Raw genomic sequence first — 17,363 nt, 5'->3', positions numbered from 1 at the left:
AACAAAATGGTCTATTGAGAAGAGCTAGGGCTCTGGCCACTCTCGGCTCTCCAGGGCTAGGCTCGGCTCTCCGAGGCTCCAAGGCCAGGCTGGACTCTGCGGCTAGAGCAGGCTCTACCGACGTCACGCTGCCCATTGACAAGTCACACACTTTGTTCTTGGGTTGGAACTTAAAGGGTCGGAGCGCCAGGCTGGCCTGCAGGGAACCGGCTGCCAGGGCCTGTCCCTCACTCAGGTCTCCAAGCGAGATCTTTGTCCTATTGAAGGTTTTCCTCAAACGTCTGGTGATCCAGGTCATAGTTAGAAACCCACCAGTCTAACACACACACACACACACACACACACAGACACACACACACACCATACACACACCTACACACACACCCCATACACACACACCTACACACACACCATACACACACACCACACACACACACTTAACACACACCCCATACACACACACCTACACACACCCCATACAGACCACACACACACACACACACACACACACCATACACACACACCTACACACACCCCATACAGACCACACACACACACACACACACACACACCATACACACACACCTACACACACACCATACAGACCACACACATACACACACACACACACCACTCCTCCCAGGAAAACCAGGCCTCTCTTTCTTTTCCTTCCTATTTCAAAATAACCACACCACATCATTGTTTATTATTAATATTACTTATTATTTTATGACTTAGATCTTTAGCAGCCTCTTAACACCATATATGGACTCAAGTTAAAGATAATATCAAATGGCAAGATAAGCAGAAGGATGTCTGACCCAGCCCTGATTCTTCCCATGATGACCACTCTAATTTTTTAAAAAATATTAAATGATTTTAAAAATAGCACATGTATGGAGGTGTGAATCTCTGTGTCGCTGCTGCCCAGCACCTGCTGTTTGCACGGACCCTCACACAACGCGATGTGGCAAAGGCTCCTGTGGGTCTTATATCCAGGGAAATGAGGCACAGAGAGGCTGTATAAGAGTCCTACGGCTGCTGTAACAGATTGTCACAAACTTAGTGGCTTAAAACAACATACATTTTCTTCTCTTACATTTCTGGAGTTCCAAAGTCCAAATGAGTCTTGTGAGGCTAAAATCAAGACATTGCAGAGCTGCATTCCTTCTGGAGGCTGCGGGCAGAGCCTGTTCACCCCTTGGCGCATGTCCCCTTCCAGCGCTGGCATCACTCCAACCTCTGCTTCTCCATCACGTCTTCTCTTCCTGTCTCTCCCACCTTCCTCCTGTAAGGACCCTTGTGATACAGTGGACCCATCTGGATAACCCAGGACAATCTCCCCATCTCAAGATTTTTAACTTGGTCACATCTGCGAGGTCATGTATCATATTCACAGGTTCCGGGGTTTAGGATACGGTTATCTTTGGCGGCCACTGCCCAGCCTGTCACAGAGGTGAAGTGACGAGAGTATGATCACACGGGAGGACGTGGCAGAGCCAGGAGTCTAATCCAGGCCTCTTTGGCCCCAAAGCCTGAGCTCCCAGCCTCCGTCTAACACTAGAGCTAACACCAGGGAGGCTGAATGGATTTTCCTTTGGGTTCACATGCACTATTATTGTTGGCCCCAGTCCCAACCGGCCCCTCCCCGCCCCTGCCCTGACTTCACAGGCTCTTATCCTGATGCATTTCATACCCACCCCGGCCGTTTGCATACATAGGGTCTACCCCCCAACGAGCAGGCCCCAACTTTGCAGCCCAGCTGCCAGTGTTTGCTGAATGACTATCTGAGTGAGTGCACAGGTAGAAGACAGCTGTCTCAGCCCCTTCCCTCTTGCTCCTGCCCAGGGCTTACAGATGCTCTCAAGCTTGTGAAGTCACCAGGATGCCTGGCTCTGGGCCCCGAGCCCCCAGTTCTCTCAGTAGATGCTGGTCCCCTTCAAGCCACCCAAACCCCGAAAGAGGGCCAGGCCTCCCCAAGGAGAAGAGGCACAAAGGTTGAGCACCAGGTCTGCAGATGGAGGACATGAGGTCCTGGGTCCCTCCCATGGACACCGCCCTTTGCCAGGAGCTCGGGGGGTGGGGGTGGGGGGACCAAGGACCAAAACGCCCCCGCTGCCTCAGTGGCCTCCTAGACTCAGCCCTCAGAATCCCCATTCCCAGCCCACAGCCCGGTCACTGCTGGCCCTCCCTCACCCGACCCCACCCCACCCCACACGTCTGCTTGTTTTCTGAACTCTGTTCTTCTGAAAAGCACCTCTGCCCTGCCCGCAGAGCTCCCAGGTACATCCCAGGCCCGTGGCAGCATGGCAAGTTGAAAACCCAATTACATTTCAATTACTCTAGTCCTAGCCAGACAGAGGTGACTGTAAGTCACGCTGGAATTGGAAGGGACAGGGTATAGCACCTGGGGCCAGGGCCGGGGCTGACACTCAGAGATGGATGTGACAGGGATCTGTGGCTCAGAGGCTCGGGATTAGATCAACAAGAGGTCATGTGGTCACCGGGTGACAGACAGCTCGGGCACAGCAACGGCTTCAGGCCACCGTCCGGGGTGGAGGAAGTGTCAGGGCTGAGTGCCCAGCCTGCAGGTGGAGGACAGGAGGTCTCTGGCTCTCTCCCATGGACACGACATTTTGCCAGGAGCTCCCAGAGGCCGGTGCTATTGGGCCCAAGGACCAAAACATCCCGCTCCTCGTGGGTCTCCCGTCGCATCACTGGCCTCCACACAGGCCCCGGGTCTTCGCTGAGCACACACCCGGGTCTCTCTCTCCTGCCCCTCTGGGCCGAATGTCTGGCCCATCTCACCCTCAGGCCGAGGCTGAGGGAGCCAGAGTCAGGGCAAGAGGGACCTGGGGACCCAGAGCCTCCTGCCTGGCCAGGGCCTGATAGGGGAGGAAGAGAGATCTGCTGCCTCCGGGCAGGAAGAATCACTCAGGATCCCTTGTCCTGGGGAACAGCCACCTCCGGGTACCAAGGGGTGCAGAAGGGGGTTGGCAATGGGGATCCCTCTTAAAGCGAGATGGGGCTGTTCTGTGGGTGAGAGGGTGGATTCTCAGCCATGACTCCTTCCCCACACAGACACCTGCACCCCTATGTATAATGATTTTGGGGACTTGGGGAGCCCCTTGCTCACTCCAGCCCAGGGAGCCTGAATTGTGGCGTTCTGAACAAGGGCTGGTTCTAGGCCTGGGCTGTGCTGGGCTCGGCTGGCGCCCTCCGCCCACGCAGACACGCGGCTCTGCACCTTCCGCATCGCAGCTGGTCGTTTCCCCGCAGTGCCCTGCACGCTCTGCCTCCCCTCCCCCATGCACGGCAGCCCCTCCCCAACCCCTACATCGCAAACAGTCCAGCTCGAGATCTGGGGAGGGTGATGTGGGGGGATGAGATGAGTCATCCCTGTGGGGGCAGACATATTAAGTTCCACATACGCAGGCTCACAGAGCCATGGACACAAAGGCATGCCCACACTCACATCCCCACTCCAGGGAGAACACTGGGAGGCCAATGCGAGTCAAAGCCACAATTGCACATCCAGACACACAGAGACAGACACCTGCACATACACACACACACACACACACACACACGTCCCTCATAGACACAAACACCAAAGCACCAATACACAGAGACCCACCCAGACACATCCCACCCAGGGCGACACCCCGGTCATCAACCCAGAGCCTGTCCCCTACCCACATGCACACTCAGAGACACAAACACACGCGTGGGATTCCCCTGACACACACTCACAGCCCTTACTTAAATACAGACATTCAAACACACACATGTAGGGGCAGGCGCAAGAGCTGGGACATGGACACACACATGCACACACACACATGTGCACACACGCACACGCACGCACGCTATTCCTCTCTTGTGTCCCTCACCCATTCCCTTACCTCTGCCAGCACCTCAGGCGGCAGGGCAGAGCTTTGCAACCAGAGGGCTATGACCCATCACCCACTGTGCGCCCGTGCCTGCCCAGGACAGAGTCTGCCTCAGGGTCGCCTTCACCCCTCCCTGCTGCTCTGGGGAGGCGAAGGGCGCTGGACCGGCCCCCGGTGCTGCCCCAGCTCTCCTCACACACTCAGGGCTCCAGATCCTTTGAAGGGGGGCTTTGGCTGCAACAGAGAAGATGGAGGCTACATCTCAGGCATCGCCTCCCAGGAGGGAAGGGTGTCTCCAAGGTGAGAGAGGAGGGTGGGGCTACTGTGTTGGGAAGGTCATTTCCTAAGGCGGGGGGCGGGGGTCGGGGGGGGGGAGCATGGCGCGGGGGGGGGGGGGGTGGCCAAGGTGACTACCTGTGTTTCCTGGGAGGCCTGACCTGACGCCTTTGCACCTGCGGTTTCCTCGAACTCGAATTCTCTCTGCTGCTACCACAATCCCCTTCAGGGCCACCTTCTCATTCCTCAGGTCTGTGGGCACAGGTTCCTGCTCTAGGACGCCGGCCCTGATGCCCTGGCTGGGTCCATCTGTCCTCTGTGCCGCAGCCCCCGTGGGCCTCCTCACCGGTCTCTTCACACCACAGGGGACTCGCCAGGCTGAGTCCGCCTGCCTCCAGCCAGCCCGGCACTCTGAGCTGCGCCTCTGCTGTGTGGCCTGGGCTGAGCCGTGTCAGTGCCGTGTTCTCACCTGTGAAATGGGGCAGTGACAACCGCCTCACTGGATTGATCACATGAGATCATGCGTGGCCAGGGCTAGATAAATGGCAGCTGAATTATTGACGCCCATTGCCTGGCACGCTGCTTAGCAAATGTTTGTTGACGCAACCAGCCCCTCTGACTCCCCACTTTCTGCCTCCACCTCCCATCTCTGTCTTGGGAGGAGGGACGTAGGTGTGAACAGAAAGGATTGGGGGTCAGATAGAAGCGGGGCTGGGAGATGGACACCGGGCCTCTCACATCGCTGGGAGCTAGCAGCTCCCACCGCAGCCAGGGCTTGGCTGGGGGCGGTGCAGGCGGCCTGTCCACCCTGTGACCCACCGGTGCCATCCTCCTCCTCAGCTAGGGGAGGCAGCCAGGAGGGGTGGAGCTGGGATTCCTTCTGCACTGTGACTCTCCCAAGCTGCCCAGGCAGGGCCGCCGGCACACAGTAGGTGCGCTCCGAATGCGTGCGTGGGGAATGGCCGGAGGCAGAAATGTTGAATGAAGGCGAAAGGTATGAATGAAAGGATGGGCGCATGAATGGGGGCGGACGGCAGCGTGAAGTGGGAGGTGAGGAGGCCCGAGCATCTCCCTCCGCCCTCCGGGTCTCGAGGCTGGGAGACAAGAAGAGGAGCCCGGTGGGGGCTCCCCTCCCCGCCCTGCCCCTCCCGCCCCGGCCACCTCTCCCGGCGGCGTGCAGCCCAGCGGAGCCCGCGCCAGCCACAGCCCGCTGTGGAGCACAGCACCCCCAGGAACCCGGCCTTCGGCGCAGGGAGGCGAAGTCCCCGCTGCAAGGTCCGGGGATCAGCAACCGAGGACGCCCGGGTCCCCGAGCCAACAGGTGCGGGGCGTGGGAGACCCCCAGACCCAGGGCGGGGGTTCCAAACAACTGTCGGCAGGAGCCAGAGTCTGGGGGCGGGGAATAGCCTGGGGCTGGGAGGCTGAGACCCCAGCAGGCTTCCTCCTGCCAAACCCCTGAAGCGCTGCCCCCCTTCGCCCCGCCCTGCAGCCCCTCACAGCTCCCGGGGTGCAGGGAGGTCCTGCTCAGGGAGTGGGTCCGCCGATGTTCGGTGGGGATATGAAGGAGCTCGCTCCCCCTCTCCCAGGGGTCTCCAGGCCCCTGCAACCCCCCTCACAATCCGGGGTCCTCCCTGCTCGGCCTCGGAGAAGGAGGGTCTGAGCCGGAGAGGAGGGGCGGGAGCGAGGCCGGATTTATGAATGGAGGGAGCGTCCTGCGCGCCGGCCCCCAGCGACCCCTGGCGGCCGCCGGGGCGCATAGCGGCCTCGGGGATTCAAGAGGGGCTCTCTCCCCACTTCCAGAGAGGTCTCCAGCTCCCCCTGCACCTCTGCTCCACCGTGTGTGTGTGTGTGTGTGTGTGTGTGTGTGTGTGTGTGTGTGTGTCTCCACCCGGGGGGGGGGGTCTGGCAGGTGTAGTGGGCGGGGCCTGGGTCTCTAAAGCCTCCCTTGACCTTTTATTTTTCCAACCAAAAATTCAGGCCTGTGAACTGTTCAGGGGAGAATACTTGCAACCGGATGGCTTCGTCTCTCAAATCTGTGGTTTGGTGGATTCAGACAGACCTGGCATAGTAGCTTTGTGACCTTGAGCGAGGGGCTCAACCTCTCTGAGCTTCTACCTCCTCCCATCAAAGCAGGGCTCTCTAATAATGGGGAAGCCGCTCCGCACCTGCTTCTGGGTAAAGCACTGGGCATGCTTTAGAGCTCACTGCTCCCACTGCGGTCCCGTGAGGTAGGTGTGGTCATTACTCCACTGAATAGGTGGGGAAACCGAGGCTGGACGGAGCCAGGTCTGTCCCTCTCCGCTATCCCCACAGCACAGAGCTTAGGGGATGAAGAGGGAGTTTATATGCAAATTGCCTGGCATGTTCCCTAATGTTTCCTTTCTTCCTCGCTCCCTCCCTTCCTTCAGGAGATCTGGGGCTGGGACCCCAAAAGACCTGGGTGCAGGGCTCCGGGTTCCCTGAGGCCTGCGGAGACCATGACGGACCTCGGCCGCAGCGGCTTCTGAGCTCATGGAGCCCTCGGCCACCCCGGGGGCCCAGTTGGGGGGCCCCACTGGCAGCAGGGAACCGTCCCCGGTGCCTCCTGACTATGAAGATGAGTTTCTCAGCTATTTGTGGCGCGATTACCTGTTCCCGAAGCAGTACGAGTGGGTGCTCATTGCCGCCTACGTGGCCGTGTTCCTCGTGGCCCTGGTGGGCAACACGCTGGGTAGGTCCATGCGTCCCTGTGGTGCTGCGGGATTCCCCTGGGGACTGGCAGGAGTCCTGGGCCCGGCTCCTCTCCTCTTCACCCAGCCTCTGCCTCGGTGCGGGGTAGTGTGTGTGTGTGTTTGGGGGGGGGGGGTAGTGTGTGTGTGTGTTTGGGGGGGTAGTGTGTGTGTGTGTTTGGGGGGGGGGGCGGCTCGCTGATGGGCTGCGAGCTGGGATGGGCATGGCTCTGTCTCCCGCTTCCCTCATCCCGCCCACCCCGCAGTCTGCCTGGCCGTGTGGCGCAACCACCACATGAGGACGGTCACCAACTACTTCATTGTCAACCTGTCCCTGGCGGACGTGCTGGTGACAGCCATCTGCCTGCCAGCCAGCCTGCTGGTGGACATCACCGAGTCCTGGCTCTTCGGCCATGCCCTCTGCAAGGTCATCCCTTACCTACAGGTGAGCTCTGCCTGGTGACCCCCATCACCCCGTCACACCAGGTACAGAAACCATGGCCTTCCTGAAGTCTCAGGGACCCTCAGACTTGCCTTTCAGACGGGACACGGTCGCTCAGCACATGGGTGGTGTCATTCTCTACTGTCAGCAAGAGCAGGCTATCAGCCCGACACCGGAGGACACAGCCCCAGCCCCACATACTCCTACAGAGACCCCCACACCCCCCACACAGGCACAGACACAGACAGCCATGTGCAGACACATGCAGGGACCACCTACTCTGTGCCAAGTCTCGAGCTAGACATTTTCTATCCGTGATTGAGTTTCTTTCCATGAGAATCCTGCCAGGCGACTGGTATATTCCCACTTCGCAGGTGAGGCTCAGAGAGGGTGCGTGATTTGCCCAAATCTCACAAGCCAGTGAGTGGTGGAGCCAGGAGGTGCCCTGCACCTGGGCTGTGAGCCCCTCACCCACTCCCCATCTCTGGGGGGCCCCCGAGAGGACTGACAGGGTGTCTCCACGGGGCAGGCCGTGTCTGTGTCAGTGGCAGTGCTAACCCTCAGCTTCATCGCCCTGGACCGCTGGTATGCCATCTGCCACCCGCTGTTGTTCAAGAGCACAGCCCGGCGTGCCCGTGGCTCCATCCTGGGCATCTGGGCTGTGTCGCTGGCTGTCATGGTGCCCCAGGCTGCCGTCATGGAATGCAGCAGCGTGCTGCCCGAGCTCGCCAACCGCACCCGGCTCTTCTCTGTCTGCGATGAACGCTGGGCAGGTAACGGGGGTAGCCTTGGGCAGGCACTTCTGAAGGGGGCACCTCTGGGGCACATCTCCTTGGGCAGGCAGCTGCCAGGGCACCCAGGCGGGTGTCTCTGAGAGGACACTTTAGAGGATACCTTCAGGGTGGGTACCTACTCTGGTAAAGACATCTGCTAGGGGTCCCTCAGGATGGACACCCTCAGGTTGGGCAACTCCAGGGTCTCTCTGCCAAGGTGCCCTCATGGGGCCCAGCTGCCTGCTTTGGCCGTCGCCGCGGTCAGGTGGCATTGCTACGCAGGGCAGGCTGGGGCCCAATCTTTGCATCTCTTGGCCCCTGCAGATGACCTCTATGCCAAGATCTACCACAGTTGCTTCTTCATTGTCACCTACCTGGCCCCGCTGGGCCTCATGGCCATGGCGTATTTCCAGATCTTCCGCAAGCTCTGGGGTCGCCAGGTGAGGCCCACTCTGGTGTCACTGCCTGGGCTGGGAGGGGATAGGGCACTGGTCTAAGGGAATAGACAGTCCTCTGCCTTCAGAACATGCCATCCTGGCTGCAACCAGAGAGAGGAAAGGCCCAGGGACTTTCAAACGCAAGGCTGAAGTGGCAGAGCCGACCCTGGAGCTGAACAGTAATGAACACCTTCCAGTATCAGGAGCTGCCATTGACGGTCCCATGCACTTCCAGCCAGTCTCGGATCCTCTTAACCACCGAATACTACCCCCAACTTCATAGGAGAAAGCAGACTCAGAGGCAAAGCAGCTTCCCCAAACCCCTCAGCCAGGGCGGGGAGGCCAGGCATTCGGTCCGCGATCGCTGGGGTCCAGTGCTCAGGTCAACGCCACAACAGCAGCACCTCCGTGTCACTCGCCAAATCACGCACTTTGCTCACAATGTCTTCACGACCGTCTAACCAGAGCAGCAATATTACCACTTTACAGACGCTGAGTAGTGGCAGCCAGCTTGTCACAGCCAATGAGTGGCAGGGACTTTCTGGGCCCAGGGCCTGCCTTCTTTCCTCTATTACACACTGACCCACCGCAGGTTTTAGGGGGGCTGGGGAGGGGGTTTTGTGGGGGCTGGGGGTGCTCAGAGGCCCCCTGGCACCAGCAGGAGTGAGTCCTGGGCCAGTGTCTGGGCAGTGAGAGCATGCAGGCCAGAGCCTGACCAGCCTTCGGTCCACCAACACATGCCACCTGCTCCTCACAGCCGCCAGTCAAGCGGGCAGCAGTCGCTCTCTCATCTCACAGACAGGAAAGCCAAAGCTCGGGAAAGGACAGTGTGCTGAGCAAGGTCGCATAGCTCAGGAATGGCTGAGCGGCCCTTGGCCCCATTTCCTGCACTCTGGCCGCATGCCTTCTGGGGGGAGCTTCAGGTGTCTAGCGGTGGGAGGGGCTTCGAGGGCATCTGTGGCTGCTCCAGGAGCCTGGACCACGATAGGCTTATGGGTGCCGACCTAGGCTCTGAGGCCAGGCCAGTCCATGCTGTTCCCTGGCTCAGCCTTGCCGAGGCTTCCCCACAGGCAGGCAGGGCCAGGAAGAGGCAAGACTCACCTGCACCCCACCCCCACAGATGGAGGTGACCCCATGAGGATGGACGGGAGGATGTTGCCTAGGGTCCCCTGCCTCATCTGTAACCAAGGGCCGATAATACCTTCCCCAAAGGCCTAATTGGGGCGGCCTCCCCATGAGCCGATGGGAAATGAAAGCAGGTGTTCACACTCAGTCCAGAGTGTTGGTCTCTGTTATGAATGTTAGGTTCCTTCCTATTGCAAGGGTTTGTTCCCTTTGCCCACCTCCACCTGCCCCAGGGTCCAGCCCGAAGCAGAGCCCAGCAAAGGGCCGGACCTCCGAGGAGCTCCTCCCACCACCGCTGTCTCTGTGTGTGCTGGACAGATCCCGGGCACCACATCGGCCCTGGTGAGGAACTGGAAGCGGCCCTCAGACCAGCCGGAGGATCAGGGGCAGGGCCTGGGCACAGAGCCCCCGCCGCGGGCCCGGGCATTCCTGGCCGAGGTGAAGCAGATGCGCGCTCGGAGGAAGACAGCCAAGATGCTGATGGTGGTGCTGCTGGTCTTTGCCCTCTGCTACCTGCCCATCAGTGTCCTCAATGTCCTTAAGAGGTGAGAGCACTTGGGGAGAGGTGAGGGGTGAGGAGATGGTTATGGGGTCAGAGGAAGGCGCTGTCTTTGCTTTGGAAAAAGACTTGGCTTAACCCCAAAGCTATGATATTACCTTGGGGCAGGTCATTTCTTGGAACCTCAGTCTCCTCATCTGTAACGTGATAGTAACAGTCCTGGCCTCCTAGGGCTACTGTGGAAATTCTTTCATCCACTCACTCACTCCCTCACTCGTCAAATGGTAGGGCTGAGAACACAGTGAACAGTGCACAGTACAGAATCCCTGCCTTCGCGGAGGCCACATCCAATGGGAGAGAGAAATAAATATGCATTATATATAATGCCAGGCAGTGACAATTGCTACGAAGAAAAAAATATGGAGAGTGGTGGTGACAGGGGCTGGTGGTTTTATTTTTTAATCTTTTTAAAAAAAATAGCATATGTTTTTAAAAGAAGACCTCTGGGAGGAAGTGACACTTGGCAGAGACCTGAAGGGAGGGATGACACGCTGAGCGGAGGGAGCACAGGGCATGGCGAGCGAGAGGCCGCGGGGTGCAGGGAAAGAACACAGACTATTTGACATGAGACATCTCAGTGAGTTAGTGCTTGGCCACTTCCTGGCTGAGTGATCTTGGGCCAGTCCCTTGACTTCCCTGAGCCTGTTTGAAAAATGGCGTGTCTACGACTCATCAGGTTGCTGTGAGGATGGGTGAGAACATGGATGGGGAGACCCAGGGGGTCAGATAGCCAGTGACTGAGCATATGTGCCCTGGTGCCTGCCCCTAGGTCCACTCCAGTCATACTCTGTGCTCAAGAACCCAAAACTGTGGTCAAGACCACAGACCCAGAGGCCCAGGGAAGGGGTGGATGGAAGGGGCAGTGGGAACTCCTGTACTTTATCACCCTATAGCTTATGAGCATAAACACATACACACGTCTGCCCCATTTCTGACTCTTCCCCGCGGTCCTAGGGTGTTCGGGATGTTCCACCAAGCCAGCGACCGAGAAGCCGTCTATGCCTGCTTCACCTTCTCCCACTGGCTGGTGTACGCCAACAGCGCGGCCAACCCCATCATCTACAACTTCCTCAGTGGTGAGTGGGCTGGAGAGGCAGAGTAGCCGAAGGCAGCAACAGTCCCCAGGGCAATAGTCTCCCCATCCTCAATCCAGACCAAATAAAGGATGGCGGGGAGGGAGGTCCATACCTACTCCTTCCTGGGAATCATGACCCTGCTCTGGTCACTCCCACTCAGGGGGAGGACTTAACCCCAGGAGTCCTGGTCTGAGTGGGAGACCGGCCACAGTCCCAACTGTGACCAAAGGAAGCTGACCAGCCCCCAGGGTCCAGGTTTGCAGATTGCTGGGGTCCAACCCCAGCAGGTCCAGGGGTCCCCAAAGGTGTGGACGGAGTTGGCGAAGAAGGAATGCTTTTCCTTCCTCTTCTGGTCTGGATCTCCAGCCAAGTTCTGTTTAGGATCTCCAGCGAAGTTCTGGTTAGGATCTCCAGCCAGGTTCTGTGTCCATGTTCTCTTGCTAGGTTCTCCAGCCAGGTTCTCCAGGTTCTCCAGCCAGGTTCTGTAGCCATGTTCCCTCACTAGGTTCTCCAGCCAGGTTCTGTAGCCATGTTCCCTCGCTAGGTTCTGTCCAGGTTCTCCAGCCAGGTTCGGTCACCAGGTTCTAGTCAGGTTCTCTTGCCATGTTCTATCCAGGTTCTGTAGCCAGGTTCTGTCTCTAGGTTCTTCAGCCAGGTTCTCTCGCTAGGTTCTATCTCTAGGTTCTGTTGCCAGTTTCTGTCCAGGATCTTTCGCCATGTTCTGTCTCTAGGTTCTTCTCTAGGTTCTGTGTCTAGGTTCTGTGTCTAGGTTCTGTGTTCTGTTGTCTTGTTACATCTGTATTTATACCAGTTGATTCCAATCCTATCAATCTCTATTCCAAAGGTTAGGGCGTTTCTTATCTCCATTCCAGGGAGTAAAGATTATGTAGCTTAAGCATGATTGTTCGTGGTTAAAGTGATTAATTACCCACCTGGCACTTAGTTAAGGGGTTTTATTCCCTCCCTAACTTCAGGGGAAAATCCCTACCTGGGGAAACAACCTTTCTCAGAGAGGTGACCTTGGTTAAAACACATAGTGCCAAGAAGGTGAGCAAACATATTAAGAACAGTATGCCATATATGCCAGGTCCCTTGAAACAGCAAGCATGGACCGGCTCCCGGCAAATTCCCCCTTTATTTTTTAAAAGCAGGCATTAAAAAGAAAAACCCCAAATGCTCTCTTGTATCCATTTTAAGAGTAGGATTGGCGCTTTCCGCTATTACCTGAGTCCTGATCTATCACCCCAGGGAGAGCTTGCCAATCCTGCACTTTCCCGGGGTGGAAAGGCTGCAGTGGGGTTAAGGATAAGGCTCCTTGGGCCTACCTCCTCCCATGCCTTTACATTTACCTTTCCTTCCTCAGAAAAGCATGGACATACTTCTTGTATAAAACGTTCTGTCTGACTGGGAGTAACCTTAATTCCTCTGCTAGCAAGCATATGTGTTAAAAGATCAATACAGAGTCTTATTTCTTTAGACTCAGTATGGCACATCTTAATCTAAAGATCAAGAGTCTTCTTTCTTTGGACTCAGTATGGCACATCTTCTCAATCTAAGTTCTGTACTATCCACCTTCTTACCCTACTTATCCTCTATAGGGGGGTCTGCAGTACCCTGGTGGAGTCCTATCCATCCCGAGTGTGGGGTTCTCAATGGGGGGGGGGGGCTTACCTAGGGGAATCCTGTTCCAGGGGTCCCCAAAGGTGTGGACGGAGTCGGCAAAGACTATCCACCCTCTTCCTACGGTGGAGTCCTATCCGTCCCGAGAGTGGGGCTTACCTAGGGGTCCCTGTTCGGGCGCCAGATGCCGGGGTCCAACCCCAGCAGGTCCAGGGGTCCCCAAAGGTGTGGACGGAGTCGGCAAAGAAGGAATGACACAGAGACAGTGTTCAGTTGATCAGCAGCCTAGCCAGGATCTCTAGCCAAGTTCTGGTTCGGTTCTCTCACTAGGTTCTCCAGCCAGGTTCTCCAGCCAGGTTCGGTCGCCAGATTCTGTAGCCAGGTTCTTCAGCCAGGTTCTGTTGCCAGGTTCTGTCTAGGTTCTCCAGCCAAGTTCTGTAGCCAGGTTCTGTCTCTAGGTTCTGTCTCCAGTTTCTGTCCAGGATCTTTTGCCACGTTCTCTCGCTAGGTTCTGTCTCTAGGTTCTGTCTCCAGTTTCTGTCCAGGATCTTTTGCCATGTTCTCTCCAGCGAAGTTCTTCTGTCTCTAGGTTCTGTGTAGGTTCTGTGTCTAGGTTCCGTGTCTAGGTTCTGTCTAGGTTCTGTAGAGCTGTTGTCTTGTTACATCTGTATTTATACCAGTTGATTCCAATCCTACCAATCTCTATTCCAAAGGTTAGGGCATTTCTTATCTCCATTCCAGGGAGTAAAGATTATGTAGCTTAAGCATGATTGTTCGTAGTTAAAGTGATTAATTACCCGCCTGGCACTTAGTTAAGGGGTTTTATTCCCTCCCTAACTTCAGGGGAAAATCCCTACCTGGGGAAACAACCTTTCTCAGAGAGGTGACCTTGGTTAAAACACAGTGCCAAGAAGGTGAGCAAACATGTTAAGAACAGTATGCCATATATGCCAGGTCCCTTGAAACAGCAAGCATGGGCCGGCTCCCGGCAGCAGATTATGCAGACCAGTGAGTGGTCGGGAGGGCAGTAGTAGGACAGCTCGTCTCCACCCCCACCAGGTGTGTGCACAGCAGGCCCTCAGTCAGCCTGGTCAACAGGCTCCAGAGGAAGCAGGCCTGTGGGAAGAGGGCCTGAGGGGTGGCTGCGTAATCAAGGCATCGTTGGGGCTCCAGGCATCACCAGCAGAGGCAGCCCAGGGCAGGGAGAGGGCTTCCCCATGCCCAGCTAGACACACACTGACAGAGGGGCCAGAGTTTGGCGGGTGGGGCCCTATCCCTGGATCCACCCTCCTCCAGCACCAGTCCTCCTGCTCCCCACTCTGGAAATCCAGGCCTCCCGGTCCCCAACCCCAACCTGGGCCTCCTCTCTCCTGTCCCGCACTTCCCATGCCCTCCACCTCCGTTTCCATACAGTCCCCTAGCCCAGCAAAAGGGTGACTCACCTGACCTCTGACTTACGGCCTAAAGAACTGGTCCAGATGACTGTTTAGGCCTGGACACAAATAATCTTCCAGAAAAGGTTGAAAGGGACCTGGGGTCAGTAACCCTCATGAGACTCAAGAATTACTCAACCCAAGGCTGGCCAGGTGGTCTCCAGCTCAGAGAGAACAGAGAGATGCACGCTGCAGCAGGCACAGTGCCTTCCTTTGCGGTTACACTGACTGAGCGCCTACTGTGTGCTAGGTAGGCCCTCTGCTGGGCACTGGAGAGGCTGGCGGGATGCTGAAACATGATCAAAGAGGTTTCAGTTCCGGATAAAATCTGTCTCCCTGGTGCCCTGGCTGAACAAGGTGGCTGTGGTAGTCCCTCCTTCTCCACTCACTCTTCCCATTTAGACAAAAGGCTTTCGCGTCAGAACCAGGGCCAATGGCTAGCTGGTGACCTTGGGCAAGCCTGCACCTCTGTGTCTCATCTATGAAGTGAGGATAAAGGCCCCCAGGCCCCCAGGGTGCTGAGGCACCAGCACAGTGCCTGGTGCGAGGGCTGCTGCTGCTGTCATCTTCATTACCAGGGGACAGAGATGGGAAAGCCTCCGTGAGCCCTGAGCCCCTCCACCTGCACGCCCAGGAGGGCAGAGATGATCTGAGGCCCCTGAGCCAGACACCAGGTTTACACGGTCAGAGCCGGGCTCAGAGCCAGAGTGCAGTCAAGGAATCAGATAAAAACTGCATTTCTCGTTGGGAAGCTGCTCCCGGCCTCTGTCCTCTCCCTGGCAGTGATGAGGTGGCCCTGGGGCTCTCTCCATCCCACTCCACCCTTCCCTCCCACCCCCTCACAGGCAGCTTCCTGCTGCATCCCTCTCCTGATGGCTGTGTCTTCTGTCTCCCAACCAAGGCAAATTCCGGGAGCAGTTCAAAGCCGCCTTCTCCTGCTGCCTGCCCCGCCTGGGTCCCTGCGGCTCTCTGAGGACCCCCAGCCCCCGCTCCTCTGCCAGGCACAAGTCCTTGTCCTTGCAGAGCCGCTGTTCCGTCTCCAAAGTCTCAGAGCACGTGGTGGTCACCAGCGTCACCACGGTGCTGCCCTGAGCGAGGCTGCCCTGTGGCTCCAGGGGGTGCCTGGACTGCTCCTCTGGCTCCTGGGGGACCAGCCCTGGCCGCTATGGACGCAGTGCGAGGCCAGGGCTCCGGTCTTGGTTTTCTACCTGTTTGACTCTGAGCAAGTAACACCCCTTCTCTGAGCTGTGTCCCCTAAATGGGATTGATGTGAGGATTAAGCATGCTCAAGGAAGTGGAAAGCTCTCTGTAAATTGTAGTATCATGGACAAGATTCTCATTGTATTCCTCACTCGGCTGCCCCTCACAGTACCATCGATCCTCATCATCCTTCCAGAGCTTGGCCTTCTTCCCCAAACCCCCCTCCTCCCTGACTACAGGCCTTCCCTGGAGCCTGCTGGGAGGGCCCCGCAACCTTTCCATCCAGCCCAGTGACTCCCTAAGCCCAGGCTGCACTCAGCCAGCCCTGCTCCGCTGCCCGCCTGAACGAACCCGGGCCCAGCCCTTCCCTGTGGGAACACAGCCCCACCCTCACCAGGTGCCGCGTGCACACACCACAGACTGGATCCTTCGGCTTTGTGGTGTGATAAAACGCTCTCCATGTGACCATTTGGCGTGGAGGCCAGCAGCCCAAAGCAATTGTAATTAAAAGCCTGGCACTGAATGTTCCCTTTCCTTGTCATTGCACAAAATCTGTGCCTCTTAAGTTAAAAGCGAGGAAGGTGGGGAAGTCGGGGGTGGGGTGGGGAGAGAGGATAAGGCGGCATGGAATGCTGTCTGCTGACTGCTCCCACCTCCGTCCCCCCACACCGGATCCCTGTGGCTCCTGGCCAGGCCTCAGAGCACACGTGGTGCTGCTTCCTCAGGCAGTGCCCATTCTGAGGCCCAGGACCTCAACCCTTGAAGTATCTGTCTGCTCATGGGCCCAGTGGGCGATGGGAGCTAAGGGAGGGAGGGTGGGCAGACAGCAGAGCGAACAGACTGACTTCCTATTATCATCGCCTTCTTGGATACCGGGGCTTTGTTTATTCACTAGGACTCACAGGATAAAGGGAAAGCCAGACTGGGCTGGACGTGCTCCGCCTGCCACTGAGATGATTAGAGGGCTGCCAGGGGCCCTGCGCCTTGTTGTCAGGGCAGGAGGTGGAGCACAGACGGAAGCGCTGCTCTGAGGAGTGGGAGGCACCTGGCAGAGGCGGGCCGGGCCATGTGCACTGCTGGGTCTGCTTAACCTGATTAAAGCCACAGCCCCCCTCCGACCTCACCCATCAGGAAGTGGGGCAAAACCATGGTCTTGCCAGGGGCCCAGCCCAGGAATGGTAAGCACCCCTCCTCGCAGGCATCACCAGGACACGTGGAAGGTGTGGGCCGTCACCTGCTCTCTAGATGTCTCACCAGCCCTGCACATCGTGGGCATGTCCCCAGATGTGCAGTTGTGGTCAGCTGGGCTGGGCTGTCCTGCCCATTTTACACTCCTTTTGGCCTTAGGATCCAGAGCTGTCGGTCAAGCTTGTAGCCAGGCTTGGAAGTGCAGTGTGCAGAATGAGGCGCGAGGGCTGACCCCACGCTCAGAACCAACTGTGCCCACAAGGACCCAGCTGGGTCCTGGGCTCCTCAGCCCCAGCTGAGCACAAGGCCGATATGACTGGCATCGTTCTAAAGGTGGGTCTCAGTAGACACTTGGCTCAGTGGGAACAAAGAAACAACAGAAGCTTCCCCTACTCTCTGCTGGTTGAACCCAGTGCCATGTGAGCCTTGTGATGAACTGGAGAAAATTCAGGGACGTGACCAGGATGACAAGGGGAGAGATGCTCAGTGAGAAGCTGAAGAGCCCAGGACTGGGGGGTAATGTGTGGCAGATTCCAGGCATCTAGAGGGCTGGCATGCACTGAACTGTCACTGGAGGTTGGCAAGCAGAGGCTGGACTCACATGGGGCCATGAGGGGCTCGAGCTCTGGATGG

The 17,363-nt window shown here is 57.5% G+C and overlaps 1 protein-coding gene across 1 annotated transcript; it reads left to right on the top strand.

The window, feature by feature from the left end:
* Nucleotides 1–6,680: 6,680 nt before the first annotated feature.
* HCRTR1 (hypocretin receptor 1) lies at nucleotides 6,681–15,434 on the top strand (the record flags this gene model as incomplete). The annotated part of the gene is made up of 7 exons (XM_081088171.1): nucleotides 6,681–6,879; nucleotides 7,144–7,322; nucleotides 7,849–8,092; nucleotides 8,417–8,532; nucleotides 9,973–10,199; nucleotides 11,168–11,289; nucleotides 15,244–15,434. The coding sequence occupies 7 exons, from the start codon at nucleotides 6,681–6,683 to the stop codon at nucleotides 15,432–15,434; spliced, it is 1,278 nt and encodes a 425-aa protein (XP_080944297.1).
* Nucleotides 15,435–17,363: the final 1,929 nt, after the last annotated feature.

Source organism: Myotis nattereri (assembly GCF_964212035.1).
Source record: "Myotis nattereri genome assembly, chromosome: 3".
Classification (NCBI taxonomy): Eukaryota; Metazoa; Chordata; class Mammalia; order Chiroptera; family Vespertilionidae; genus Myotis; species Myotis nattereri.
This window is presented reverse-complemented; position numbering and strand designations above follow the sequence as displayed.